We start from the raw sequence: 27,039 nt of genomic DNA on the forward strand, positions 1-27,039 counted from the left end.
TCCCAAGATAGTGCGGCCCATCTTCCCAGTGCCATCCCTTGCTGTGTCCTCACAACCCATGCCATAGCAGACGGCCCCCAAAACAGGCACACTCATGCTCTCAAGTGCTTGTTCAAGCTGCCCCACTCCCCAGGATGCCCTCCTCATTCTTCCCTCGCAGGAAAGTTCCTACTCCTCTTTCCAGCCCCAAAAACAAAGGCCCCCGCCTCTGAGAAGCCCTCCCAGCCTCTCTTCTTCCAAGCGGTGGGTCACTGCCTCATCTAGACTGCCAGGGCATCCGGCACACACCTTTTGCATGGTAGGCTGAATAATGCCCCTCCAAAGATGTCAACGTCCTGATCCCCAGGACCCGTGAATGGGATACCTCCATGCTATACATGTTACCCTATGGCAAAAGGGACTTAGCAGACACGATGAAGTTAAGGATTTTGATACGGGGAGATGATTCTCTATTATTTGGTGGCCCCAATGTAATCACAAGCGTCCTTATAAAAAGGAGGCAGAAGGCGGGCAGGGGAGGGTGAAGGGATGATGGAAACAGAACTATGAAGCCAGGAGTCCAGGAACGCCAGCAGCTTCCAGAAGGTGGAAGAATCAAGGGACAGATTCTCTCCTAGAGCCTCCAAAAGGAACCAGCCCTGAGGTAGCTTGACTTGGTGTTGCAGCAGAGAAAGCTAAAAATCCTTTTTCTTAGTAAACGAGTAATGTGAGCAAGAGACAGCTCTTACCCTTGCCACGTCCGCATTCCTCGCACCCCATCTCAACCCCTCTACAGTCACTAAAATGATGGTGATACGTTGTTAATGGCACTGAAAGATGTCCAATTTACATCATCAAGGGAGAAAAGCAGAGTCCAGAACAGTGTGAATAGTATGATCTTATTTTGTTAAAAAAATAAATATATAGACGATGTATATATGTGTGTATTTACATAGGCACAGAACCGAGGCTGTTGTCAATGGTTTTATGGAGATTATGGACAGTTGCTTTTTTTCCTTGTCTGTATCTTTAAAATATCGTTTTACAAAGAACAAGACCTTGGACGTAATGAAAATAAATTTTTATTAATTTCAAATCAAAAGAAATGGAGCGTTTTGTGTGGCAGGGCCACTTTGTGTCCATGCCAGGACAGCCCCGGGTCCCCCAGCCCCTCCCCGCCCAAGTAGGAAGCGGGGTCCGGCCTCCTCGCGGGCAGTGGTGGAACCATCCGAGGAGGCTCCAGCGGCAGCAGAGCGACGCAGCCAGGGGCCTGGAAATGGGAAAACCTAGACATGTCGCGAGGGCGGTCTCTGCCGGACGACCCAAAGATGACCCGCTCTGGGCCCACTCTGGGAGCGGGGCGTCAGTTCTCGACCTGGCCTCTCCCGCCCTCTTCCCGCTGCCACCGCGTCCTCGCTGCGGTCTTCACCCGGCTTCCTGGTGGAGGCAGGTGCCGCCCAAGCCCATGGCCACGGAGCAGATGCCCGGGATCACCTCGGCCTTCCTCGGCCCGGGTCACCGCACCCCCCTTTCCTACGGTGGCGTTTTTAACTCATCTGAACTGGTTACAAAACCACACTCCCACGAATACATAAATAACGGGTGGGGGCGGGGGGGGCAACGTTTTAAAGAAATTCCCGCAAGGCCTGGCAAGGCAACAGCAAATGCATTTCTGCTGCATCATATTTAACTGTTTGCAAACTTATGCCAGGAGGATGCGCAGCGGCTGCAGAGACTCAGAGGCTCCACCGCCCTTCTTTTCTGAGGCCTGGCGAGACTCGCGTGGAGGTTCAAAGGAGGGGAAGAAGGTGTCAGCGATCGGGGGCCAGGAAGACAGAGAGGGGCGTGAAAAGTGGGAGACTGCACTGCGCCTGCCCCGGCTTGGCACAAGCCGGACATCCACAGGTCTCCGGGGCCCCGGCTCCCGCCGCCGGGCCAGGCCCCTTTAAGAGCCAGCGCGCGCCCCCGCCCTGCGAGCGCTCCCTTTCCCTAGCAACCGCCCCGGGGGAGGGGGAGGTCCTGGCAACGGCGCGCCGGCCGGGTGGGTCACGTGACGGCCCGCAGCTGGAACGCGAGCGCGCGCCCCGCCGGGGCCTGTGCGCTGCGGCGCGTGCGCGAGCGGTGCAGCACCGGCCGCGGGAGCAGGGAGTATTATGGGCTGTGGGTGCCGCTGAGCAAGATGGAGCTGTCTGCAGTGGGCGAGCGGGTCTTCGCGGCCGAATCCATCATCAAACGGCGGATCCGAAAGGTGAGGCGCCGCCCGGGGCGGGCCGCCGCTCCCGGCAGCCGGTGCCCGGCCCGCGGGCCCTGGGGGCGAGGCGGTCCCGCTAGCCCGGCTCGCTCGCCCACCCCCGCGCCGCCGCCTCCTCGCGCCCCTGCATCCTCCCCACCCCCACACCCCTTTTTTTTCCTCTCTGTTTTTCAGGGACGCATCGAGTACCTGGTGAAATGGAAGGGGTGGGCGATCAAGTGAGTGTCACGGGGCCCCACGGGCGTGGGGGAGGGGAGGCGGCGGGCGCCGGGGCCTGGCAGGGGGCGGGGGCGCGCGTCGGCCGCCTCGCGCGTGTCTTCGCCGCTCGGGTTTTCATTTGTATCTTGCGCATGTGTGACTGGGCAGGTACAGCACTTGGGAGCCCGAGGAGAACATCCTGGACTCGCGGCTCATTGCAGCCTTCGAGCAGAAGTGAGTTGGGGCGGGCAGGGGCGGCGGGGCCGAGGCTCGGCTGGGGCGCCGCGTGGGGAAGCGGGGGAGCCGGGAGGGCAGCGCGGAGGGGGGCCCGGGGAGGGGCTCGTTTTAACCTTTGGCATTTCTCGGCCGCAGGGAGAGAGAGCGTGAGCTGTATGGGCCCAAGAAGAGGGGACCCAAACCCAAAACTTTCCTCCTGAAGGTAACCTGGCCCAGCCCCAGCAGTCCCCTCTCGGGCCCCCAGCCCCTGCGCAGGACGGGTCCTGGAAGGGAGGGACAGATCCGCGGCCGCCCGCTTGGGCGGGCCTTTCCAGAGGGGCCCCAGCTGGGCAGGGGGTGGTGGTGAGCCCCCGACGAGCCCCTGGCAGCGGGCCGCGGCCGGCTCCAGCTCCAGGAAGAGGGGCCTGAGAGTGGGGATTGTCCTCGCTGATGAAACCGGGGATGGGGGGCCCTGCAGGGCTCCAAGAAGGGGGTGAATGAGGCAGGTGGGAGATGCCGTTGGGAGGGGGCTGCAGGGAGGCTGTTTCTGCACGCGAGATCCCTCCTGGCCCCCAGCCTTGAGCTGTTGTGCGAGAGTGAGTGTGGTCCCACCTGGCAGGACACAGAGAGAGGCATTTGGGGGCCACCTGGCTCCCTGCCCCCAGCTCCCCACGTTCTCTCTTAGGATCTGTTCTGCGTGCCTCCGCTCCTCTCTTGGGGATCCAATTTGTATTTGGTCTTAAATCCCGTCACTTTGAGTTTATCACCCAGGCTGGGTCACAAGCTTCAGGGCTCTGAGCCTTGGTTTCCCCCTCTCCTGGCTACTTCTGGAGGTTCTAATGAGAATGGGTTTGGGGACAGTAAAAGCAAAGCATATCAGCCTTGGCAAGGAAGGGAAGAATCTCCAGAGGAAGCCATTGGGGGGTGGGGCGTTTTAAACATTTTGGTGAGGAAGAACAGTGTCTGGGAAAGGAGGAGCGAGGTGACTCGAGGTGACAGGTAGAGGTGGCAGGTACGGCAGCAGGCGGGACTCACTGGACCACCTCAGTCTCCCCATAGTGCCGAGGATGTCTCAGGGCCCCTTCCCACCTGGCAGCCGGTGACTTTGTGGCAACTGGCAGGGAAGGACAGGGAGGACTCTTTTAGGAGACGAGACTGTGCAGAATGCAGAACCTCAGAATCTCCAATTTGTCCAGAAGGCTCAAAGCCCAGTGAGGGAGGGGTGGGCCTGTCCTGCCCACTCGCCCCTCCCACCCCATGACTGCGTATGTGTAAGGGTTTGTTTTGGACTTAAGGCGGGAGTGAAAGAAATGTTGGTTTCCAGAACCCCCGCCCCAACCTACATACCTCTTGGGGTATCCACGGAGCAACCTTAACCCTGATGCTTCTCCGGAGGAGGGACGGGGCGGAGCAGCTGGAAGGTTGACGGGCTGGGTGAAGCCGCTCGGCGCAGCTGGAGCGCCCTCTAGCGGTGAAGCGAGTAATGACCGTCAGCACTGACTCAAAATGCCTATTTTCTTGATAATTCTAGTTCCTGAGCTGGCTAATGAGCCTAACACAGTGCTGCGCCCCCCACGTGGATTATGTCCTTTAATTTTCACAACAACCCTATGAAGTGGAGAGTATTATTCCCATTTCACAGATGAAAAAATCAAGGCCCAGAGAGAAGTGACTTACCTGAGAGTCCACCACCCAGCTTCCTGGCTTCATCCCATCTCCTTTCTTCATCTTGTCGCTCGAGGAGTACATGTCAGGTTAAGAGGGGGAGGTGGATGTACACACACAGGAAACTGAAGGCTGCAGAGCTGGTGGGGCACGAGGTGGAGAGGCAGAAGGTAAAACCTTGATCTGGACCTTAAGAAACAGGTAGCACATGAGTGATCTGGATATTTTTGAGGGATTGGAGATCAGCTTGGGCTGGACCCATTGCTCTGTGATTCACTGAGAGGCAGTATGACAAAGTCAGCACATTGCACTCAGGTAGCACCTTCTGCCAGGAACATCTCTGAAGGGAGCGGGAGCCCATGAGGTAGGTTCCATTACCCCTATTTTATACCTGGGAAAACAGGCCAGAGAGGGTAAATAACTTGTCCACAGTCAGAGAGGGCCAGTGGTAGAGTCCAGGTGCTTTAACTTCCACGCTGTCTGTAGTACATGCCACACCCTCAGAGCCACGCCTGCCACCCAATCAGTGTACAATAAACATGTTGGCTCTGGTTATTTTTAATTCACCCAGAGGCCCAGGTCTTCCCTTCAAAGAAATCTCAATCTAGGGAAGAGGGGAAGGAAAGGGTAAAACAGTCCCTTTTCAAAAAGTAATGTTTAAAAGTTATAAAGTAAGGAATGTTTCTTGTAGAAAATTTGGGAAACATACGTTAGAAAAAGATTATTGCTGATAAGCCCACCACCCATGGATAAATCTAGTATTAACTGAGTACTTGCTGCTGCCAGGCACTGTGCTAAGCAGGTGCCATGTACTGTCTGATCATCACAGGAGCTCCCTGTAGTAGGTCCTATTATGATTGTACAGATAGGGAAAGTGAGGTCCAAGGAGGCTCGGTGGGCCAGGCTTTCATCTTGGATCTGCTGTCACACCTGTTGCCACTCCCCCCGGGACCATCTGTCACCGCTGGGCTTTGGCAGAACCGTGATCACAGAGGTCAGGGAGATCAGACAGTACGCAGAGGGAGTGAACGCTAACTCCCTAGGGCTTGGAAAGAGTGGGGATCCCCTAAGCTCCTGTGGGGAATGAACCTGCAAAAAGCCCTCCTTGCCAGGCCAAAGAAAGCCTGGGCCTTTCCTTGCCTTTGTCTGGGAAGGTGTGTGAGGGGCCCAGCCCTGGGGAGCTCAGCTGGCTCAGGAGCAGTGGAAGCTGGCAGCATTGATATGGGCAGGCCAGGCCTTGTGTGCTGCCACCTAATGGCCACAAGGATTGTTGACCAAGCAGACCCCCTAGACCCCCCACTCTCATGGGGTGTGAGGGCCACATTCTAAATGAAGACATTCTCTCTTAGTCAGCAAATACCTCTTCTGGGGGTTGTGGTCAGATTCAATCTAGTCCTGTCTGAGTGGCATGTGGGCTACCTCCAAGTATCCAGTGCTGCAGGGAATGGAAGGTGGGGAGACCCCAGAACAAAGATCCCACCTGAGAGGACCTCACAGACTGACCATGGGAATGTGTCCTTCCTCTCTACCCCCACCATCTCCCACCCAGGTCAAGGCAGTCACAGCCTAACTAGTCTCCCTGCCCCAGCAGGAGCCAGAGCGTCTGTAAAACACAAATCTGTCTGTCCCCGGCCATTTCTGTCAGTCCCATAACCACTCTGTGTCCTCTCACATGGGGACTTTGCCCATAGGGCTCTCTTTGCCTATATCTTTACCGGCCTCCTTGGCCTCTGGAACTGCCCAGGGCATAATCTGTGCTCAGTAAGGACCAGGATTCTCTCCTACTCAGGCTTCAGGGTCCAGCTTTGATGTCACATCCTCCAAGACTGGGGTCCGTGTTCCTATAAGTCCCTGAACTTCCTCCATGGCATCAAATCACTCTGCACTCTACCTGCCTGCTGTCCTCCCTATGACGGAGCGCAGCCCCGCAGGTGGGCTGCAGGCGTCCCGGCTGTGGGCCTGTGCAGCTGGCGCCTCACTGACTAGCTCCCGTCTTAGTGAAGGAAGGGCTAGCCCTGGAGGATAGCGTGCATGGCCTTGGGAGTTGGTGTCTTCTCTCCATTCAGTGTCATCTGACAGTGAATGGGTTAGACTAGAACCTGAGGTCTCGGGGTCGGCCTGTGGCTCACTCGGGAGAGTGTGGTGCTGATAACACCAAGGCCACGGGTTCGGATCCCATATAGGGATGGCCGGTTGCTCACTGGGTGAGCGTGGTGCTGACAACGCCAAGTCAGGGGTTAGGATCCCCTTACCGGTCGTCTTTTAAAAAAAAAAAAAAAAAGAACCTGAGGTCTCAAGGGCTGTGCCATACCCCATGTCCTCCCTGAAGCAGCAGGTGAGCTGCTGCAGAGATTGCACACCTGAAAGGACAGCTGGGCCAAGGAGCCTAGGACAGCACCCCTGGCTGGCCACAGGCCTCTGCTCCACATCCTGCCCAGACCATCTTGGCACAGAGAGTATGGAGTAGTTGGTCCCACCTCTAGGCCCATCTCCATCAAAGCCATGTCCAACCGGGCTGGATTCCAGCCCAGGCTTTGGGGTTCAGACTTTGGAATCCGTTGGCATCAGTTCACTCCGAGCCAGGCACTGGGCAGACAAATGAATCGGCCCCAAGAGGGAAAGTATGGGGACTGGGAACATAGAGGATGGGCCGAGGGCCTGCCTAGAAGTGATGATCAGCTGGGGAGGTGAGAGGGCACTGGGGACACCACAAGTGGGTCAGCAGGGCTGGGTGTGGGGTGGATTAGGGAGGACCCGCTCCCTCCTTTCTGTCACTGGGAATTGGTCCCTGGAGGAGTGCCAGGCTGGGCTGGGATCCTCCACAGAGCAGGGGTCAGTGAGGGGGTTCTGAGCAAAGGGATGTCCTCCCTGTGCAGTGTCCCAATTGTTGACACTCCTCCTTGTCAGCAAGGACAGCCACAGAGCTGTGTCTATCCCCAGGACCCAGGGCTGAACCAATGAGGGAGTGAGTGGTAGAAAAGAGACTGGTTCTTGGAGTCAGGCCTGCACCGGGTCCTGCTCTGATCTTAGGCAAGTTGCTTCACCTCCCTGAACCTGTGTTTCCTTTTCTTTCTAAGTCGGGGACCCGAGCACCACTGAGTCTCTTAAGTGCTCTCAGAATCGTTAACTGAGAGGCCGTGCTCAGGGGCGGCTGGTGCAGGGGTGTCCAGAGGAGTCAGCAGGAGCCCTGAGGTCCCATCCCCCCTCTGCCCGCAGGCACGGGCCCAGGCCGAGGCCCTCCGCATCAGTGATGTGCATTTCTCTGTCAAGCCGAGTGCCAGCGCCTCATCGCCCAAGCTGCATTCCAGCGCTGCCGTGCACCGGCTCAAGAAAGACATCCGCCGCTGCCACCGCATGTCCCGCCGCCCTTTGCCCCGCCCAGACCCCCAGGGGGGCAGCCCGGGCCTGCGCCCACCCATTTCACCCTTCTCCGAGACGGTGCGCATCATCAACCGCAAGGTGAAGCCTCGGGAGCCCAAGCGGAACCGCATCATCCTGAATCTGAAGGTGATTGACAAGGGCCCAGGCGCAGGGGGCGCCGGGCAGGGGGCCGGGGCACTTGCCCGCCCCAAAGTCCCCTCCAGGAACCGCGTCATCGGCAAGAGCAAGAAGTTCAGTGAGAGCATCCTACGCACCCAAATCCGCCACATGAAGTTTGGCACCTTCGCGCTGTACAAGCCCCCACCCGCCCCTTTGTCACCCCCACCAGCTGGCAAAGCCGACATCACTGCCTCCACGGGCCCGGGGCTACTCCTGGCCACCCCCACCACCCCCTATGACGCCCGCAGCTCCAGCTCCTCTGGCTGCCCCTCGCCAACACCACAGTCCTCCTCTGACCCTGATGACGTGCCCCCCAAGCTACTCCCCGAGACCGTGAGCCCATCTGCTCCCGACTGGCACGAGCCAGAGGTGCTTGACCTGTCCATTCCTCCTGAGTCAGCAGCCACCAGCAAGCGGGCAGCCCCCGATGTCACTACCACTGCCGGCCAGGCACTTCCCACAGCCCCGGAGCCCACTGGCATCTCCTCTGAGCCAGAGGCTGGGGATTGGCGCCCTGAGATGTCACCGTGCTCCAATGTGGTTGTCACCGATGTCACCAGCAACCTCCTGACGGTCACTATCAAGGAATTCTGCAACCCTGAGGATTTCGAGAAGGTGGCTGCTGGGGTAGCAGGCGCCACAGGGGGTGGTGGCAGCAGTGGGGCAGGCAAGTGAGGAGGCTCTACTAGGGAGGAGGGTTTTGGGGGGGCCCTCCTGCTCAGAGTCACACTCTTGCTCCCGCCCATCTTTGCCCTCAGACCCCTCTGCCTGTGCTTTGCTTGTTTCAAATGGCTCAGTGTTGACCCAGGGATGGGGCTGGGCAGTTGGAGCCCCTGAAGGCCAGTGGGCGGGGGCAGTTCTGGACCGGGTTAGGGCTGGGGCCGGGCATGGGCACTGAAAAGTGCTCCCTCTTGTCCCTTGCTACCCTCCGTGCCCACGCACAGTGGAGCCCACTGGGTGGTTTTTGGGGAGCCCCAGAACCTGGGATTCACCTGCCCCTCCCAATCCCAGCCCTGTCTCTTCCCAGCTTGCTTCCCGCTCTTGTGCACAGCATCTGATTTCTCGGTGCTAACGGGCAGCTGCGGAGGCTCTTAGGAGACTCCCCCCACCCACGGTGGGCACAGTCCCTTTCCTTCCTGCAGATGCCTGGGCAGGAGGGGGCAGGGATGGCCTCCTGCCTGTTTCGCAAAGCCCCAGACAGAAGTTGAGGATGAGGCCAGGCCTGGCTCCTCCTTCCCCATCAGAAAAGCATCAGAAACTGGGCCAGAAGGGTGGGTCTTCCCTGCCCGCTTTTGAACGCGGCCAAAGCAGACCCCATGACCCACCTTCACCCCATCTGTTTCCTAGCCCCCTTCTTGAAGGTGAGAGGAGCGGGCAGAGGACTCGCCCGGCCGCACCCTCCCAGCATCTAAAGGCCCCTTCAGTCCCTGACCAAAGGTGCTACAAGAACCTGCTGGACACTTGCGATTGTGCGTGTGCGCTCACCCTCTTGGCGTGTTTGTGCGTGGACCCGTATGTGCACTGGGTGCTGGGCCCCCGGCCTTCCAGGCGGCACCCTTTACAGTTCCTCAGAACAGGGTTGTTGAAGGCCTGAAGCTCCCCTCCCCTCAGTGGGACCTGGGGCCCTGGCTCAGGTCTGGGGAGTTTGCTGTGGAAGCCGCTAGGCCTCTCCTCCTGGCCCAGGTGTGCTGGAGGCCCCGTGCCCCCATGCCCTCTGCCTTGGGGTGGTCAGCCCGGCCAGTCAGGCCTTCCCTGCAGATGTGGCACACTGGGGACTGAGGTGGAGAGGGGAGACCCCCACTCCAAGCTTCCTCTTGCTCCTGGTGTTTGGAGAGGAAAGATGGAGCCTGGCAATCAATCCCTAGGGTCTCCCAGCTTCTCCCACCCGCTCCGTTTTGCTTCTGCCGGCTGAGGCTTTCTCACAGCCCAGCCTGCTCAAAGCAGTGGGAGGCCTCCGGTGCTCTGGGCAGCTTCTGTTTCCCTCTGCTGCCAGGGAGCTGCGGCGGCGCACCAGTGGCAGAGACCAGAGCCCCCAGTTTTAGGCTGGGCACTGGGAGGGCTGGCAGGCCAGAGGCTCCTGTGCTCTTCAGGAGAGCGAGGGTGTTGGTCCCAGGAGTGGGGCTTGGGATCCTGCTGGCCAGCCCTGGGCCACTGCCTGGGTCTCAGTCAGGCTTGGGGGGCGTGTTCCTGCGCGTGGCTGGAGCCAGCTTCCTGCTGTGCACCTGTTGGTACCTCTACTCACAAGCTTGATGGTGGAAGGCAGGAGGGAGGCTGAAGGGGAATCCAGCCAGATACCGAGCGCCTTCGGTCCTAAGTACAGGAGGACTCTCTTCCAAATCTCCCTTCCAGGGGCTGCAGCGTGGCCCTGGCCCTCCCCGCCCCAGGATGTAGGACAGGAGCCTTCGCAGGGTTCCAGGGAGGGCGCCCCTCCTGGATCTCTCCCCGCACCCTTTGTGTTGGCTCTGTGGCCGTCCAAGTGCCAATTGGCTTTTCCCCCAAATAAGGGCTGGTATTTCTCCTCTGTCCTGAGAGGTGATTTCCCCCTAACCCCTCCCCCCCAGGTGAGTGACCACCTGGGTGCCAGTTACAGGTGTTTCCAGAGACCATAGAAATGTGTTTTCCTGAGAGTCTGTGTCATTCGTGACCTTTTTTGTAAAGAAGTTGTGTTTTCAGAGGTGATTTTATGACAGGAAAGTGAAAGAATTAGTTTTGCAAAAAACAAAAAACAAAAAAAGAGGAAAAAAAAAGAAAAAAGATATAGAAAAAAATAATTGTGGGATTCCTGGAGGGGTGGGGTGGGGGGAAGAAAGATATTTAAAGAAAAAAATAGTAACGCAGTGATTGCACAGGTGAGGTGGCAATGTTAGGAATGGGATAGAGGCCTGGGCCCCACTGCCAGGTCCCCTGGTGTCACAGGCACTGTGGAGGCAGCCTAGCCGCCGTCCGCCCTCCTTCCTTGGCCCAGAAGGGCCCTGCAGCCTTCCCTGCTGTCCCGGGCCCAGACTCCCACGCCCAGCTGGTGCCGAGGGTGCTGGCCAGAAGCTGCAGAGCCAGGCACACGCAGGCCGAGGGAACTGGGCCTTGGGAGGGGTGAGACCCATCGCTGGTGATTTTCTCCAGGAAGGCTGCTGGGTAGGTAGTCTGGTTTCTTGCTCTCCTCCGTTCCTTTGCCAGCTTAGTGGGCCATCTAGTCCCTACCACTGCCACCCCACGGGGGGCATTTCCCTCTCCATCACCCCAAAGACCCTAGCCAGGAAGGAGACACAGGCTTCAGAAAGAAAGCTGTGGGCCCTGGGAGGTCTTAGGCAGTGAATCTGATGGGGGTAACTAGGGGGAGAAGGGAATGCCCATCCTTTTGCATGGGCAGATTTCTGCCCCTGAGCCCCAAGTCAAGCGGCCCTGCCCAGCCTCAGGTGCGTGTGGAGGCACACATGCACGTGCCTCAAGGTGGCAGCTCCCCTGGGGGCCGGAGCGGGCCTGGGACCCAGAGCAATTGGAGCCCACCTTACCTCTCCCTCCTGGGGGCTCTGAGCAGCCCACACACCCCTGCCCCCTACACTCGCACCAATCAGCGCCTGTGGGTCCCTCCTCCACCTTTGCTGCTTTTCCATTTGCCTAATTACCAAGCAGAAGTTGCAGTCTGGTTTGCTTTATTTTTGTATGTGAAATAACCCCCAAAGCCTGATCTCCTCCCATGTTCAATATTGGTTGGGCATCGGTCATCTCCCCTTAAATGCACCCTTCGCCACTCACGTGTCATAGGAAACAGGTGAGGTCTGTTGTCTCTGGTTTGAGATGGAAAGTTGGAACCCAAAGCTGTCTCATTCCCGCCTCTGGCCCTCAGTTTGCCCTTCTGTGACATGGTGCATTGGGCAGCAAGACCTCTTCCTGAAGCACTGCTGGTGTCTGAGCAGCTGCCAAGTACCAGGTGGTGGTCAAGATTGCTGGCCCTGGGGCCTCCAGCCACCCACAGCCCCTCTTTATTCTCACCCTGCAAAGGGGTCAAGGTCAAAATGAGCCTCATCCTTGCTCTGATCTGGGAAGAGGTGATGATCAAGTCACTAGCCTCCGTGTGAGGTGGTCAGAGTGGGAGGGATCACCCCATTTCCAAGAGGAGGAAATGGGTTCCAAGAGGCAAAGCTGCTTCACTGGCTGACGTGGCAAGGCCTAGAGCCCAGATGCCCTGGCCTTTTGGGAAAAGCCCTTTAAAAGGTGGGGGCCCCAGGCCTGGAGTCGCACAAGGCAGGAGGGCTGACTGAGAGCCAGCGGGGCTGCCCCAGGCTGCAGGGTCAGCCCACAGGAGGAAGCTGCCCTGCCAGCCTTTCTGGCCTCCCTGGGGACCCAAGGGGACACCCCCCTTTTCCCACTTTTCTGTGTTTTGTTTTGTTTTTTTGTTTTGCACTTCGCCCACGCTGGACGGTGGAGCCCGCCCGGTCAGTCCCACTTTCGGGCTCCCATGCACTAGCCCAAGGCAGCCTCTTTGGGGCTTGTATGGTTTGAGGAATCACTTTTTTAAAGAAAAAAGGAAGGTGTTTAAAGTTTTAGTTTTTTCTGTCTGCATCTCCTCTCAGATTTAGAAAGCCCAGAATTAAGGGCTAGAACTCCAGGAGAGGGTCACTTGACCCCCTCCCTTGCTGACAGTCACCAAGATGCGGAAATAGGGAGGCAGTTAGGTGGAAGCCAGGACCCCACCTCCCAGGCTGTTCAGTCTCCCCCGCCCCTCCAAAGCCTTGAAGGAGTCAGCACTGCGCTCCAACAGTGAGTGAGCGCCTACTGGATGCAGAGTGTCAGCTAGGCAAAAGGGGGACTGACGGTCTAAAGGGAAACTGCTCACAAGAGGCCACATAGAAGGAACGAGGGGTCCTGGCCTGCCCTTGCTGTTGGGCCAAGTGGAGATGGAGACTTCTTTTTGTTGGTTTTAATTTAAAAACACAAAGGCCTAAAGAAATATGTATCTTATAATTTTTTTAATTTCTGCAAAGCTCATTTAATGAATTGTGCACGAATGAATTCTATATATATAAAATATACATATATAGCTCTATATTTGGGGAGGGGCACTGTCTCTTTTCTCTCTCTCTCATTTTTAAAATGAAGTGTTGTTGCCTTTGTCTGTGGTTCAACCATCCAGCTCCAGCTGGCTAAACTTTGCCTCCAGTAGTGAAAGATGGGAAAATAGGGTTGGTGGGAGACAAGGAATGGAGGTGCTGCCCTGGCATGGGGGGTGGGTCCCCCAGCCCACCCTGCCCCTCCCCCGGGGAAGATTTCTGGTGGAGACGACCACTTACTTTAGGTGTGGGTTTCGGTCCTGTTGTTCTGGATTTGGTGGTTTCTGGGCCGGGGGAGGGGTGGGTGTGTGCCGATTGCTCTGTCTTGTACGTTTTGCTCTGCTGCTCTTCAATATTGTGTCAATGCCAGGAAAGGGGAGTGAAACACCTCTTTCACCCCCAAATAAATTGTCACATTCCGAAGCTAAGGCCCTGCCCTCAGGGCGGGGTGTCTGTCTCATTTCTTCTGGCTATTACTGTGGTCTTGTGCCTCTCCTGGGACAGGTGCAGAGAGGAGAGCCCTGTCCCTCAGCTGGCCAGCCCCCAGCCCATTCCGAGCTCCCACCTCCCACACCCGCTCTGACTCATAACCTCCTCAGGAGCTGAGCAAGGGCTGCAGGATACCGAGGCAAGAAAACCACGGTGCTGGCCACTTCTCAGGACCTCGAGAATAACTAGTTGGCAGGCATGTGGTAAGAGTGGTCCTTGTCAGCCTGTGCCCGGAACAAAGAGGGGGTAGGAGCAGCTGCATCAGAAAGCCAGCCTGTGTGCGGATTCTATGTCCTCTTTATTCAGGCTGCTGACTTCTGAGGTTACACTTCAAAAGGCTTCATGGCTGACAGAGGTTGAGCACCAGGACACCCGCTCCACAGGCATGGATTCGCAAGTGCAGCAGCAGGGGACGGGCCCGGTCCTGGCCTCCAAGCAGCCATGTGCTCTGAGCATCTGCAGGGGAAGCTGTGAGCTCAGAAGAAAGTCCTAGGAGGAACAGAGGCCACTTCGGGGCAAGACTTGAAATGGCCCTAGTGAGGCATCATGAGGCCTGAATGCTGGCTGAAGCAGAGGGGACAACAGAAGTGGCCAAAGTTGAGGGATGTTTGGAATGTTTAGGATTTGATGATCAATTGCCTTGAGGGTTTGCAAGAGGGAGCCTCTAAAAATCACCCATGTGCTGCGGTAGGCGAGGGAGTGGGTGTTGGCACCACTCCCGGGTGGGGGAACCTGGCAACGGAGGCAGCTCGGGGGGGAAGGTGAGTTTATTTTGGGACACCTTGGGAGTGAATCTGACAGAGGGTCCAGGGCGTGTGTGTGTTGGCGGGGGGTGGGGGGGGGAGGGCGGATTTGAGGCTCAGAGCAAGCTCCTGCCCACCCAGGTACTGCTGGAGAAATATGCAGAAGAGTCTCTGCCCCTGGGTGCACCTCAGCTCTGAGATGAACTGGTCACCAGCCATCCTATAAGGACCACCAGGGTGCTTAGCTGTGGAGGCAACTGGGAAGTTCCAGGGGCCCCTTGCCTCTCACCCCCACCTCCCCCCAGTCTCATCCCTTTCATCTTGATGAACAGCCTGGTGAGGTGAGACATGGTGCTCAGAGACAGTTAATCCCATTGGACAGGTAAGGCTGTGGGACCCAGGAGTAGGTCGGGGGAGGGGGGCTCCCCAAGGTCACTCAGAGACAGAGAGAGTAGAACCCAGGGCTATGGTAAGATTCATGGAATCTTCAGTCCTGCTATACAGTACTTAGGAACACTGGATAACATGTAACAAACATCCTTTTAAATACCCAACTGAGTTTTCAAGGTAGTAAAAAAATATCCCTAGGGACCCAAAGCAAAGAGGAAGCCAAAAATCAAAGTGACAAGCAAATGCTGACCCTTTAGCTACCCTGCAGAGTGGTGAGTCTATGGGTGACACGGGGGAGGGTGGGGGGCAGTATTGGCCTTTGCCGATCTTGGTAACCAAGGAGCTTGAATTTTACACCTATACAGGGATGGGAGACAAGGCCTGGGGCCCTTGCCAACAGAGATTTAGAACCAAGACGACTGAATAAAACTGGACGCATGTTCTCAATGAAAAAGCGAATGGGTAGGCAGGATCATCTTTTGCAAGGGGAGATGTCAAAGAAGTTGTCTGTTTCATTTCTGGCTCTGTTGGAAAAATAAAAATGAAGTCTGTCTTGAGAAATTGTAGCTCTAGACCCTCCTTAACACAAATCGAAGGCTTGAATTTGTATTACCCACATGGTCCCAGAACTACCAAATCTAGCAATTAATATTTTAAAAAGCAAAAAAAAAAAAAAAAAAAAAGCAAAAAAATCTACTGTGGGTTACACCATAGAGCATGTGGCAGTAGCAAATGCAAACCGACAGTAAAGACCACATGAGATTCTCACAGATAAAACTCGTAAACATGAGCACTCAATTCAAAATTACAAAACTTACAAAGAAGCCACAAAGACAAACTGCAAACAGCATGTATAGAATCCTGCACCTGACACGTTATCTTCAAGCACACATTGAAGATTTCCAAAATTTATCATGTATATCTTCTACTAGGATATAAAGCAAGTCTCAATAAGTTTAAAGAAATTGGCATCACAGATCATGTGTAATTATGTTAAAAATCAATAGCAAATAGTAATCAAAACAGTGTTGTACTAACATAAAGACAGACATTCAAATAAAATTTAAAAAAAAAAAAAAAAAGACAGACATTCAGACCAATGGAATAGAATAGAGAGCCCAGAAAATAAACCTTCACATATGTGGTCACATGATTTTCAACGATGGTGTCAGGTCCATTCAATGGAAAAGGACAATCTTTTAAACAAATGGTGCGAAGAAAACTGAATATCCACATGCGAAAGAATGAAGTTGGATCCTTACCTAACACCATATATAAACATTAACTCAAAATGGATCAAAGACCAAAATGTAGGACCTAAAATTATAAAACTTCTAGGATAAATTATAGGGTAAAACCTTCATGATGTTGGATTTGGCAGTGATTTCTTGGGTATGACACCAAAGACAAGCAAAAAAGAAGAAACAAAAGACAGATTAGACTGCATAAAAATTTTTAAATTTTGTGCATCAAATGACACTATCAAGAGTAGAAAGGCAGCCCACAGGAGGGAGAAAATATTTGCAAATCATATCTCTGATCAAAGATTAATATCTAAAAGTACATAGAGAACTCCTAAAACTCAAGAACAACAGACAAATCGTCTGATCCAAAAATGGGCAAAGGACTTGAATAGACATTTCTCCAAAAGAATATCCAAATGGTCAATAAGCACCTGAAAAGATGTTTAATATCACTAAATATTAGGAAAATGCAAATCAAAACTACAATGAGATACCACTTCACACCCATTACGACGGCTATTATTTTAAAAAGAAAAACGGTAAAGATGTGGAGAAATTGGAGTGTTTGTACACTATTGATAGGAATAGAAAATACTACAGCCGTTGTGGAACACAGGATGGCAGTTCTTCAAAAAATTAAACATAGGGCTGGCCCGTGGCTCACTCGGGAGAGTGCAGTGCTGATAACACCAAGACCACGGGTTCGGATCCCTATATAGGGATGGCTGTTTGGCTCACTTGGGAGAGCGTGGTGCTGACAACACCAAGTCAAGGGTTAAGATCCCCTTACCAGTCATCTTTATATCGGAAAAAAAAAAAAAAAATTAAACATAGAATTACCGTATGATCCAGTAATTTCACTTCTGGGTATATACTCAAAAGAATTTAAAGCAGGGTCTCAGTCCAGTGATGACCACAGAGCCGCCACCAGAAATGCCCCAAGCTCCCAAGCTGGGGCGGTGAGGGTCCCAGGGCTTTAGCCACACCCCCCTGACATCTGCACCCAGCCCACCAAGACAGAGCCACCGCTGGAAGCCCCCTCCTCTTCCCTGCCAGAATGAGGGGCTGCCCCAGGCCTCAGCCGAGCCCAGCCTCCTTCCAACTCCTCCCACCCTATTTCCTTCCCTTCTCTCCCCTCCCCCAACTGCTCCACAACAACATCTTAGAATGTAAAAAATAATAATAAATTATAAGTAAATAAATAAAAATTCTGATGACCAGAATTTCAAAAAGATAATAAAATAAAGCAGGGTCTTAAAGAGATATTTTGTACACGTGTTCATAGCGGCGTTATTCACAATAGCTAATAGGTGGAAACAACCCTAATGTCCATCAATGGATGAATAAATAGGCAAAGTGTGGTTTTATATATATATATATATACACACACACACACACATACAATGGAATATTATTCAGCCTTTAAAAGGAAGGAAATTCTAATATATGTCACAACATGAATACACCTTGAGGACATTATGCTAAGTGAAATAAGCCAGTCACAAAAAGACAAATACTGTGTGATTCCACTTATATGAGGTACTTAGAGTAGCCAAAATCATAGAAAGACAATAGAATGGTGGTTGCCAGCAGCTGGGGGAGGGGAAGTGGGGAGTTATTGTTTTATGGGTATGAAGTTTTAGTTTTACAAAATGAAAACAGTTCTGGAGATGGACAGTGGTGACGGCTGCACAACATAATAAAAGTATGTAATACCACTGAACTGTATACTTAAAAATAGTTAAGATGGCAAATTTATGTTATGTGTATTTTACTACAATAAAAGAAATTGAAAAAAAATCAATGGCAAAAAGATAATTAAAACACAGAACTTCATATATTTGGACATTAATCCAGATCTCTTGTTCTCCTGCATCTTGCTCCCTCCGCAAACTTCTGAAATCTCTTTAGGACAATGAGATTCCAGGATGGACGTGAAATGCCTAACATGAGGCAGACACACGGGGTGTCCGGCCAATCTGAGTTGAAGTGGGATGGGAACAGATCCCCCTCAGAGCCCTCTAGCTGGGATGTAGCCCTCATTAGAGCAACTTGACACCTAAGTCTTCTCTTTCCCAAAGGATGAGTGAGCTCAGAGTATAACAAAGACATGAGCCTCCATTTAAATGATGGCCACCAGCAACTGGCCTTTATGAGCAACAGGGCTGGGAAACATCTGCTCAGAGCCAGCGTGGGCTGATAGAAATGGAACAAAGCTGGGTGGCAGGGGTCCTCGGGCCTGTGAAACAAAGATGAGCCCCCTGCCAGCTTTCTCCTGCCCATCTTGACTCACGGTCTGAAATCCCAGCAGGAGCAACAGGCTCTTTGTGGGTAGATTCGGAGGCCCCTAGGAGTTCTCTGTTAAGGCTCAGATATCCAAGCTGTGAGCAAGGAAATGGGACACACTTTGGAAAAGGCAAATGTGGACTAAGTCATTAAAGTGATTGTCCTCTCACCGGCTGCCTTCGCCATCCCTGTCAGCACTCGGCTCAGTTTCTGGGCAGTGGCGTCCCAGTGGATGGCTCGCCGCTTTCATCATCTCTGGTTTCCTCCTGGGAGCTCATCCGCCTGCCTGCCTTTAAACTCAGGCACCATAAAGAGGCCCTTGTCCAGGACTCAGGTGGCCTGGCTTGAGGCCCATAGGTCATTTCTCCTCTCCAAGGCCTGGGTGTAAAGGAGACCAGGCCCCCTACTTAATTGGGAGGACTGAAGGAAGTGACAGGTAAGAAGAGACACCTTCCAGATCTATGTGTCCACACTTGGCCACTCCTCTGACTTGCACTCTGGTGTCCCAGCTCTCTGTTCACCAGTTCTTGATGTCCTCCTCCCATGTCACAGCTTGAGGATGGTAGAAAACAGGGGCTTGAGTCTCAGCTCTTCCAGCTGTGTGATCTCAGGCCAGTCAGTCGCCCCTCGGGACTTCTCTTTCCTTCTCCATAAAATAGGGGAAAGGGCTTGCTCTAATTATCTTTTCAATTCAGAATGACTCTGAGGATAGCCAACACATACAGAGCGGACTTTACAATGATTGACTCATTAAATCCCCACAACCCAGACAGCACAGTACCCACAATATACAGATGAGGGAACTGAGACACAGAAAGGGGAAGTAGCTTGCTCAGAAACTCCTAAGTGGTAGAGCCAGGATGTGACCCCATGCAGTCATACATAACCCCCATACCAACGTGTTCTGTGCATACCATGGTGGCTAAGGGCACAGTCATGGGAGCTGGACTGCCTGGCTGTGTGGGACCTTGGGCACATTGCCTATCTGTTCTGTGCCTTAGTTTCCTCATCTGTAAAACCGTCCTCATGGGTTTGCAGTGCCCTATGAGCCAGGCTCTGAGTTGCACATTTGAGTCTCACTCTTTCATGAATCTCCCATGGTGCAGCCATGGAAACTGGAGAGAGGGGTTGAGTCACCTGCTCCAGGTGACTCTATTAGTAAGTCGGGCAGCTGGGATTGAAATCCAAATGCCCAGACTTCAAAGTCCATCTTTTCAATCACTCTCCACCTTGATGTGATGCCCTCAAACTCCACATTCAAAACCAATCTCCCAACTGCAAATTGCCCCCCACAGGCTGCCTGACTCACCCCCTCCCCCGATGGGGGCCTGAACCCTGAGCCTTGCCTCTGAGTCGTTCCTTTCTGGCCAGTCACCAGCGTTTGTGACTAACTGACCCCTGAGTGGAATGTCATTCCGATCCATCTCTTCTTGTCCAAACTTGCTGCCTCCCTATGTTCAGATCCCCAAAGCTGAGGACAATGGATACCAAGTACCCATTCCAAAGTGTTGACTTGCAAAGGTACTAGGCAAAAAATGCTCCTGGTTCCTCCCCCGTCTGAGGCCACATGGCTAAGAAGCCATGCATGCAGGGGAGATTAGAGACAGCTGCTCCTCTCACCTTGAGCCAAGCGAGGTCCTTCAGAGAACCAGAGAGTATGGCATGTGTCCACTGGAGCTTGGGAGATGAGGTGACTAGGGACAAAGCTGAGAGGCTGGCTAGAAACCATTTCCACGAGGCAGGGACTGGGTGCTTAGGGAGCAGCCTGCATTCCCAGCGTTTAGGGGCCAGGATGCGAGTGTGTTTCCCATGGCCACAGTGCGAGCCTTGCAGAATGTGGCTGGTTTGAGGGTTATTTTGAAGTAGGATCCTGCCCCAAGAGGGTCGTGAGGCAGGGCAGGGGCACATGATCCTCTCAGAGTAACTCGTGTTGGGTGGACCCCCAGAAGACAGGTACTGAAGAGGGATTGCAAGCAGCCAGCCAGAGGAGGCTTTGCCCAGGTAGAACTGCAGGTGGGAGGTGCCTAGTGATGGGGGTCTCTACAGAACCTACAAAAGTGCCGCTAATGAGAAAGAGCCAGCCTCCAGGCACCTAGCCCACCTGAGAACACCTGAAAAAGCCAAGTCAGATTTACCTCATCCATCCACCTCTCTCTCATCCATCCCTCCCCCAAACTCCAACCCTGGAGAATTCAGAGGCACCTAGTGGGGACAGGGGGTGAATCAAGTTGCAGTTTTACAGGAGAAGCCCACTGTGCTTCCTTCCCCACAATACCCATCTTTGAGCTGGGAGAGAGAAGAAGATTTTGAATAGAGCTTAAATCTTTGCTATTAGATTAGACTATTTTGATATCTAAAAAAAAATCAGGTAGGGCTGGCCCGTGGCTCACTTGGGAGAGTGTGGTGCTGATAACACCAAGGCCACGGGTTCGGATCCCAATATAAGGATGGCCGGTTAGCTCACTTGGGAGAGTGTGGTGCTGACAACACCAAGTCAAGGGATAAGGTCCCCTTACCAGTCATCTTTTTAAAAATTAATCAATTAATTAATTAATTAATTAAAAATTTTAAAAATTAAAAATCAGGTAAAACCCAAGAGTGAAAATCTGAGATGTAATTTCATCCAGAGGTAGGAAAGATTGGGTCAACAGGCTAAAGAGGCAGCCACTGAGGAAGAGCACAGTTATTTCTGCTGCAGCCTGCCTGGCACAGCTCTTCTGTATGTCTGTCGGCTGCTTCCACCTCCTAACAGGCCCTCTTAACTCCCTTCTGACGTTCCTGCCCTACCCTTGAATTCCGTCCCAGTCCTCTGGGCTCACGCCTGTCGGATCAGCCTTCCCTGCACTGGACTTCCATCCAGAGACAGTATATTCTAGTGGTCATGAGCTTGAATGTTTGGGTTTGAATCCTAGCTCCTCAACTCAGCTGCTGAGTGACCTGAAGTAAGTTGCTGAACCTCTCTGTGCTTCAGCAACACTATCTGTAACATGAGGACGGCGATAATAGTGAACTTATTTCACCAGGGGTTTGTGAGGCTAAGAGAATTATTCCATGTAAAGCGCTCAGGAACAGCGCCAGGAACATAGCCAGCGTTCTTCATGATCAGTGCCACCTCCTTGCTGCACAATCTTGCAAAAGTCCCCTTCCCTCCCTACTTCTCAGTTTCTGAATCTGAAAAACAAGTTGTATGTGGGTACAATTTGCTAGTGGCTGCAGCAAGTGCTGGTGGCAGGCAAACTGCAGAAAGGAGAGAGACCCACGCCCGGCCCCGCACCAACGTTGTGCCTGAGGGCTGGCAAGCTCAGTGGACAGGAGCAAGGTGGGGCCCCGCCAGCAGGGTTCCCACCCTATTCTGGCCCCATACGTTGTTCCTTCAGCCTGAGAAAGTCTCCCCAACCTGCACCCCCCTCCTTCTAGGGCTCCCCTTGGGTATTCTGACCTCGATCAGGAAACAGATGGTATTTGAGGAGTCACTGCCAGGCATCCTTGGTTCCTCACTGGATACATATGAATGGCCACCCAGGTAAGGTCTCATGCCTACCCCCGCCCCCACCTTGCCGTAGGCAAGACAGGTCTGTGCATATCCATTTTACAGACTAGGAAAGGAAGCAGCTTCCCTGCCTCTAGGTGAGGTGTCTGCAGAATCCCAGGGCCATCAGAAAACTGCCTTTCCTAGAGGAGCTGGAGATGTGGCCATCAGCCCTTAGGTTCCCTCGTGCACAAGGCAAATACACCCTGGACACACACTGGTTGCCAGGGACCCACACATGAAGAAGACAAGGTGCCAGGACTCAACAAGTCCAAGCTACAGGGGAGTGCAACAGAAACTGGGGCCAGGGCCACTGGTATGAGAAAGAGGGGCTGCAGTGGCCGCCGTGTTTACACAGGCTCCAGGGGTCAGGGAAGATACAAGGAGGAGGGGAGCTTCCCAGAACGCCCTTGGCCACTTCCTCATAGGGGGAGAGGGAGAATGTGAGACGCGGAGTCTGACTGCTTCTGGGTACAAATGCCAGCTGTATACCCACTGACCGTGGGGCCCCAGGCAAATGGCCGAATCTCTCCAAGCTTCGCTTTTCTCGTCTGTGAAATCAACATGATTATAACATGGAGCTCCAGGTGCCTCAGGCGAGGATCAGTAGAAGGCGAAGTGGGAGGAGGAACAGACCAGCAGCTGGGGGCTGTAGTATGATGTGCTGGAGGCAGTGAGGACACCCCCAGCCCCAGGAAGAGGAGGCACTCCTTACTAGCCAGCCACTCCTTCTGGTCTTTCTTTCCTGGCCTGGACTCAGGCCCACACTTCCCAGCCAACTCCCAGGCCCCCGACGAGGAGGGCACACGTTTCCTCCCGTTTCCTCTCTGGTTCTCGACCCCTCCTGAGCTTGTTTGGGAACAGATGTCCTCGCTTCCTGCACAGACCCGCTAGCTGGGTTGGCACGTTTTGCTGCTTCCAGGGAGGCAGAAACCCTGGATGGAAATCTCTGGGCTTCCCCAGAGAGGAAAGCTCTCCCTTCCCTGGAGTCTGTCCCTCCTCTCGGGTCTGGGCTCCTGATCCCAGCATGCACCACTAATGTGCAAAGGCTTCTGGGCCTTAGCTGAGCCCTGCTTCCCCCTTAGAAGTCCCTAGTCTGGGGTGTGTTGATTGAATACGTGTATGAGCCTTAGTCTGAATGATTCCCCAACTTTGCTCAGAAAGGGAGCAGGAGGAGAGCCAAGAGAGGGCAGGGCAGGGCAGGGCAGAGCAGCTACAAAGTAAGGCACGTGGGCACCTGGGGAATCAAAGGTAAAGAAGTAAAAAAGGAAATTAGCATTTCCTGAGCACCTAACATATGCAAGGAATAAATGAGGAAGGGGGTGGCATGTATTGGGCACCTACTAAGTGCCAGGCACTGTGCTATGCCCTGAGAGAGACTGTACACACTATATCTGCTCTTATTTAATTCTCATTGCAATCATGTGAGGTAGGTATCACTGGGTCCACCTTACAGGTGAGGAGACCGAGGCAGCTTGGATCCTGAGGCCAGACCTACATAGAGACTGGACCTTCAGAGGGGGGATGTCCAGGATGGACACTGACAGTTCTCTTTGTCCCCGTGTGCTGGAGAAAAGAAGTCCCTCTGCTCACAAGCACACCCAAGAGGGGTTTGTCTTTTTCAGTGGGAGTTAGCAGCCACAAGGGCCAGCCCTGGGGACACAGCGATGAGGATGTCACAGCTGGTCCCTGCCCCTGCGGAGCTCACGATCTGCGGGCAGAAGAGAAGTGCGAAGTGCTGGAGTGGAGGGTATTTACTGGCACTGCGGGAGATTGGGGAGAGCACTGGGCTTTTGGACAGAGCCAGGGTGACCAACTATCCCAATTTGCCCAAGGTTGAGAGGTTTCCCAGATGTGGGACAGTCAGTGCTGAAAGTGGGAAAAATCCTAGGCCAACTGAGATGAGTTGGTCACCCTAAGGCCTGCCTTCAAATCCTGGCTCTGTCATGTGTCTGTGGCAGAAACTACCAGTTACCTAATCAGCAGCCAATCTCCATCTTTTAAAAATGACATGATTATGACTGAAGGCTTTCCCTGCCCAATTCTACTTCCTCCCTCCTCCAACATTTTTAAATCTCAGTTTAGTAAACATTTATTGAACAGATGTGTTGCACCTTGGACTTTACTAGGCTGTGGGGAATGAAAGAATATTCTTCCCCCCTTTTATCAGCAGAGGGAATAAACTGAGGGCTGTAATTTGTCCCACTAGCCTCCCTCTTCCAAGTGTCCCCTCAGGAAGAGAGGCCCACTGGAACCCTGGAGAAGGTGCTGCCTGACCGTGTCTGGAGAAGTGGACCTTGACCATGCAAGGGGTGGATGTGGCAGCTGCGGAGGAGTCACACCCAGCCGTGGAGGGGTCCCTTTGAGAACAAACTGGCCGCTCAGCGGCATGTGGTGCAGTCAGCAGACATCCTCCAGCTTCAGCCTCACCCACCCCAGCTTTTGAGCTGAAGCCGTGCTCTTCTGGGGCAGCTCCCAGCCAATGACTAAGTATGAAAAGGGTGCTAGGGACTGGCCATTTCTGCCTAATGCAAAAATTCCCTCATGGGCAGTCTTGACTCCAGAGCTCCCTATGGGGATGGCCAAGACTTGTTAGATCTGCATTGTGGTCTGAAGCTTGCCCTGCCCAATTCTGCTTCCTTCCCTTTTATCTTTCACAGGTCTTAGGACCCAATAAACCACTTGCATTTCTAATCACATCTCAGAGTCTGCTTCCTGGAAGACTCAACTGACAAAAGCTACCTGGAAAACAAATCCACAATCCATCCACTTCTCTCCATCAGCACGACCTCCAAATCCCCACTCCTTGGAGAATCAGCTGGAAGGTTGCATGGCCCCCAACTGGTCCCCCTGCTCCCCTCTTAGCCCTTTGTGTCCCAGTCTCCACACAACTACCAGAGTGATCTTTTAATAATACAAACCATGTTATGTCACTTCCCCACTTAAGACTCTCCAACCGGGCTTAGAATCGAACTCATTCCTTTCCCCAAATCTGTAAATCCCTCCTTGGCCTGGCCTGCCTTCCTCTCCTGCTTCCTCCCTGCCATGGAGCTCACTCTGCTCCAGCCCCACTGGCCTTCCTTCTGTTCCTGGGACATACCAGGCTCATTTCCACCTCAGGGCCTTTGCACTAGCTGTTCCCTCTGCCTAGAACACTCCATCTTTCCCCAGATTTCTGCATGACTGGCTTCTCAGGTCATTCAGATCTCAGCTCTAATGCAAGCCTTTTCTGACAACCTTATGAATAATGCCCATCTCCCAACCCCTCCCCATCTCCCTGTATCCCCTGTAACTTTCTATCATATTACTTTTTACATTTTCTTTGTTGTTATCATCATTGTTGTAAATTAACTTGTTTATTTAATTACTCATCTATTTACTGCTTGCCCTCTCCGAGAACATAAACTCTGTGAGCTTGTCTTATTCCCAGCTCTCCCAGTGCCTGGCACTGTGCCTGGCACAAAGTAGGTCTCAAAACATATTTTTGAATGAATGACTATATTTGTTAATCACAGCAGAATTCCCTTACCCTAAGAATGAGATGAAAGTGAAGAAATAAAAAACCTGAGACATGAGACTTCAAAGGGAAAGTGTAGGGACTATTCCAGTCTTATGGAAGTTCCCCTGAGAATACTTTTCTGACCATCTGTCCTAGTCTCTTTTGCATTACTATAATAGAATACCACAGACTGGGCAATTTATAAAGAACAGGAAGTTTATTTTTTACAGTTGTGGAGGCTGGGAAGTCTAAGGGCATGGTGCAGGCATCTGGTGAGGGTGTCCTTGCTGCATCATTACATGGCAGAGGGCATCACATGGGGAGAGAGCAAGAGTGTGCGTGAGAGCTCAGATCTCTTCCTCTTCTTATAAAGCCACCAACTCCATCATGGGGGCCCCACCCTGATGACCTTGTGAAAACCTAATTACCTCCCAAAGGCTCCACCTCCAATCAACATATGAATTTGGGGATTGGTTCCAACACATGAAATTTGGGGGACACATTCAAGCCATAGCAACATCCCTTGAGGAATTCAGTGTTAGGATTAAAAGGGGAGGTCACTTAATCTCCCAGAGCCCAAGAGAGATGGGCTTCAGAACCTCTGCCCTCACCTCCTGCCTCTGCCTTCAGCAGTAGTGTTCCCTGTAAGGAAATTGGTTCAGTAAACATTCACCAAGAAGTAACCCTGGGTGGGTTTCATGCTGAACTTTGGGGATAGAGATGAATCAAGGAAGAAAGAGGGGGTGACATTCCAGGCAGGGGGGGCAGCATGAACAAAGGCAGAGAGAAGAGAGATTCTGGTGTGTTTGGGACATTATCCACAGTTTAGTATTGCTCCAGGCAGCAAGGGATTGGAGATGAGGCTGGAAGAGTGAGCAGTGTTCAGATCCACTAATCTTGCAAGCCAAGAGAAGCTAACATAATAAGACCCAGCATTTATTGAGCTTTCCATGTGCTACTGTTATCCTCCATTTTATAGATGAGAAAACTGAGGCACAGAGAGGGTGTCAAGCACTGTGAAAGGCCTGCAATTTGACCCTACTAACAAACTAAAAAGTTAGCCTACCACAGTTTCATGGATGCCGGGAGAAGACTCAAGACTCCTGAGACAAAAGACTTTATTACTCACAGCACCACAGGCATGAACTTCAGGTTGGCACTAATTCCCCATAGCCCACGGGGCCATGTAGATGAACCTAGATGGATACCGACACACACAGTAGGTTTGCATCACAGCCCAGGAACCATGAGCTTAGGAAACCCCAATCTTTTATGGTGGGCTACAAGCAAACCTGCCCAGTTTTTGCCCCAGAGACATCGACTTCATTATCCTGGTCAGCAAACAAACCTGCCCTCTAATCCAGAGAGAAACCTTATCTATTTTCCAAGGCTGTCTGCCATACAAACATCCTTGAAAGGATAGCCCTGAACAAAAGCTGTCACTGCCTCAGCTCACAAGATATGCAGACCCATTAATTGTCTGCAACATTGCCCAAGGCCACACAACTGGTAACAAGTAGAGAGAGGATTTGAATTAGGCCTTCTGGCTCCAGAACCCATGCCCTTGATCATGAGGCAATGCTGTGTCTTAAGGCGTTTGGACTTTATTCCATAACGGATAGGGAGCCACCTTTACAGCTTACAAGCTGTAGAGTGACACGTTCACATCATAGGTTTAAAAGTTATTCTAGCGGATAAGCACACTAGCTTAAACAAGATTCAACTTCAGCCTCTAGACCCATTTATCCAACTGTCCCCAAACTCTCACGGGGCAGCTCATGTAAAGGTGGCACCATTTAGTGCCCAAATTACAATGGTTCTGCTGGCCTGGGCAGTGCCCCCTCTCTCGGCCTCTCCTGTCCTCCCTGGCCTTCCTATGACAGTTCCTCCCCAGGTTTGTTATCTGTGTGTTTCTGTCTTCTAAAACACATGTAGATGCACCAGGAGTCCCGGTGCCTCATG

General features: G+C 53.0%; 2 protein-coding genes across 2 annotated transcripts in view; both read left to right on the forward strand.

The window, feature by feature from the left end:
- The first annotated feature begins 2,148 nt into the window (after positions 1 to 2,148).
- On the forward strand, positions 2,149 to 8,524 carry CBX6 (chromobox 6). Its single transcript, XM_063075870.1, has 5 exons — positions 2,149 to 2,227; positions 2,405 to 2,448; positions 2,597 to 2,662; positions 2,801 to 2,867; positions 7,526 to 8,524. Exons 1-5 carry the CDS (start codon positions 2,159 to 2,161, stop codon positions 8,522 to 8,524), a joined length of 1,245 nt encoding a protein of 414 aa, XP_062931940.1. The 5' UTR covers positions 2,149 to 2,158.
- Positions 8,525 to 9,059: 535 nt separating this feature from the next.
- Positions 9,060 to 27,039, forward strand: part of NPTXR (neuronal pentraxin receptor) — a 39,090-nt gene continuing 21,110 nt past the window's right edge. The window contains exons 1-6 of the mRNA XM_063115626.1: positions 9,060 to 9,120; positions 9,211 to 9,318; positions 9,533 to 9,629; positions 10,766 to 10,939; positions 11,217 to 11,426; positions 14,435 to 14,470. Coding sequence (XP_062971696.1) covers positions 9,060 to 9,120; positions 9,211 to 9,318; positions 9,533 to 9,629; positions 10,766 to 10,939; positions 11,217 to 11,426; positions 14,435 to 14,470 — 686 coding nt within the window. The remainder of the gene's footprint in view (positions 9,121 to 9,210; positions 9,319 to 9,532; positions 9,630 to 10,765; positions 10,940 to 11,216; positions 11,427 to 14,434; positions 14,471 to 27,039) is intronic.

Source organism: Cynocephalus volans, chromosome 12, assembly GCF_027409185.1.
Source record: "Cynocephalus volans isolate mCynVol1 chromosome 12, mCynVol1.pri, whole genome shotgun sequence".
Classification (NCBI taxonomy): Eukaryota; Metazoa; Chordata; class Mammalia; order Dermoptera; family Cynocephalidae; genus Cynocephalus; species Cynocephalus volans.

What these genes read in the sequence shown, in the direction of transcription:
- CBX6 (XM_063075870.1), top strand. Translation starts at nt 2,159, where the DNA reads ATGGAGCTGTCTGCAGTGGGCGAGCGGGTCTTCGCGGCCGAATCCATC. An exon ending in TGGAAGGGGTGGGCGATCAA is followed by an intron (nt 2,449 to 2,596) that starts GTGAGTGTCACG and finishes GTGACTGGGCAG; the next exon opens with GTACAGCACTTGGGAGCCCG. An exon ending in ATTGCAGCCTTCGAGCAGAA is followed by an intron (nt 2,663 to 2,800) that starts GTGAGTTGGGGC and finishes TCTCGGCCGCAG; the next exon opens with GGAGAGAGAGCGTGAGCTGT.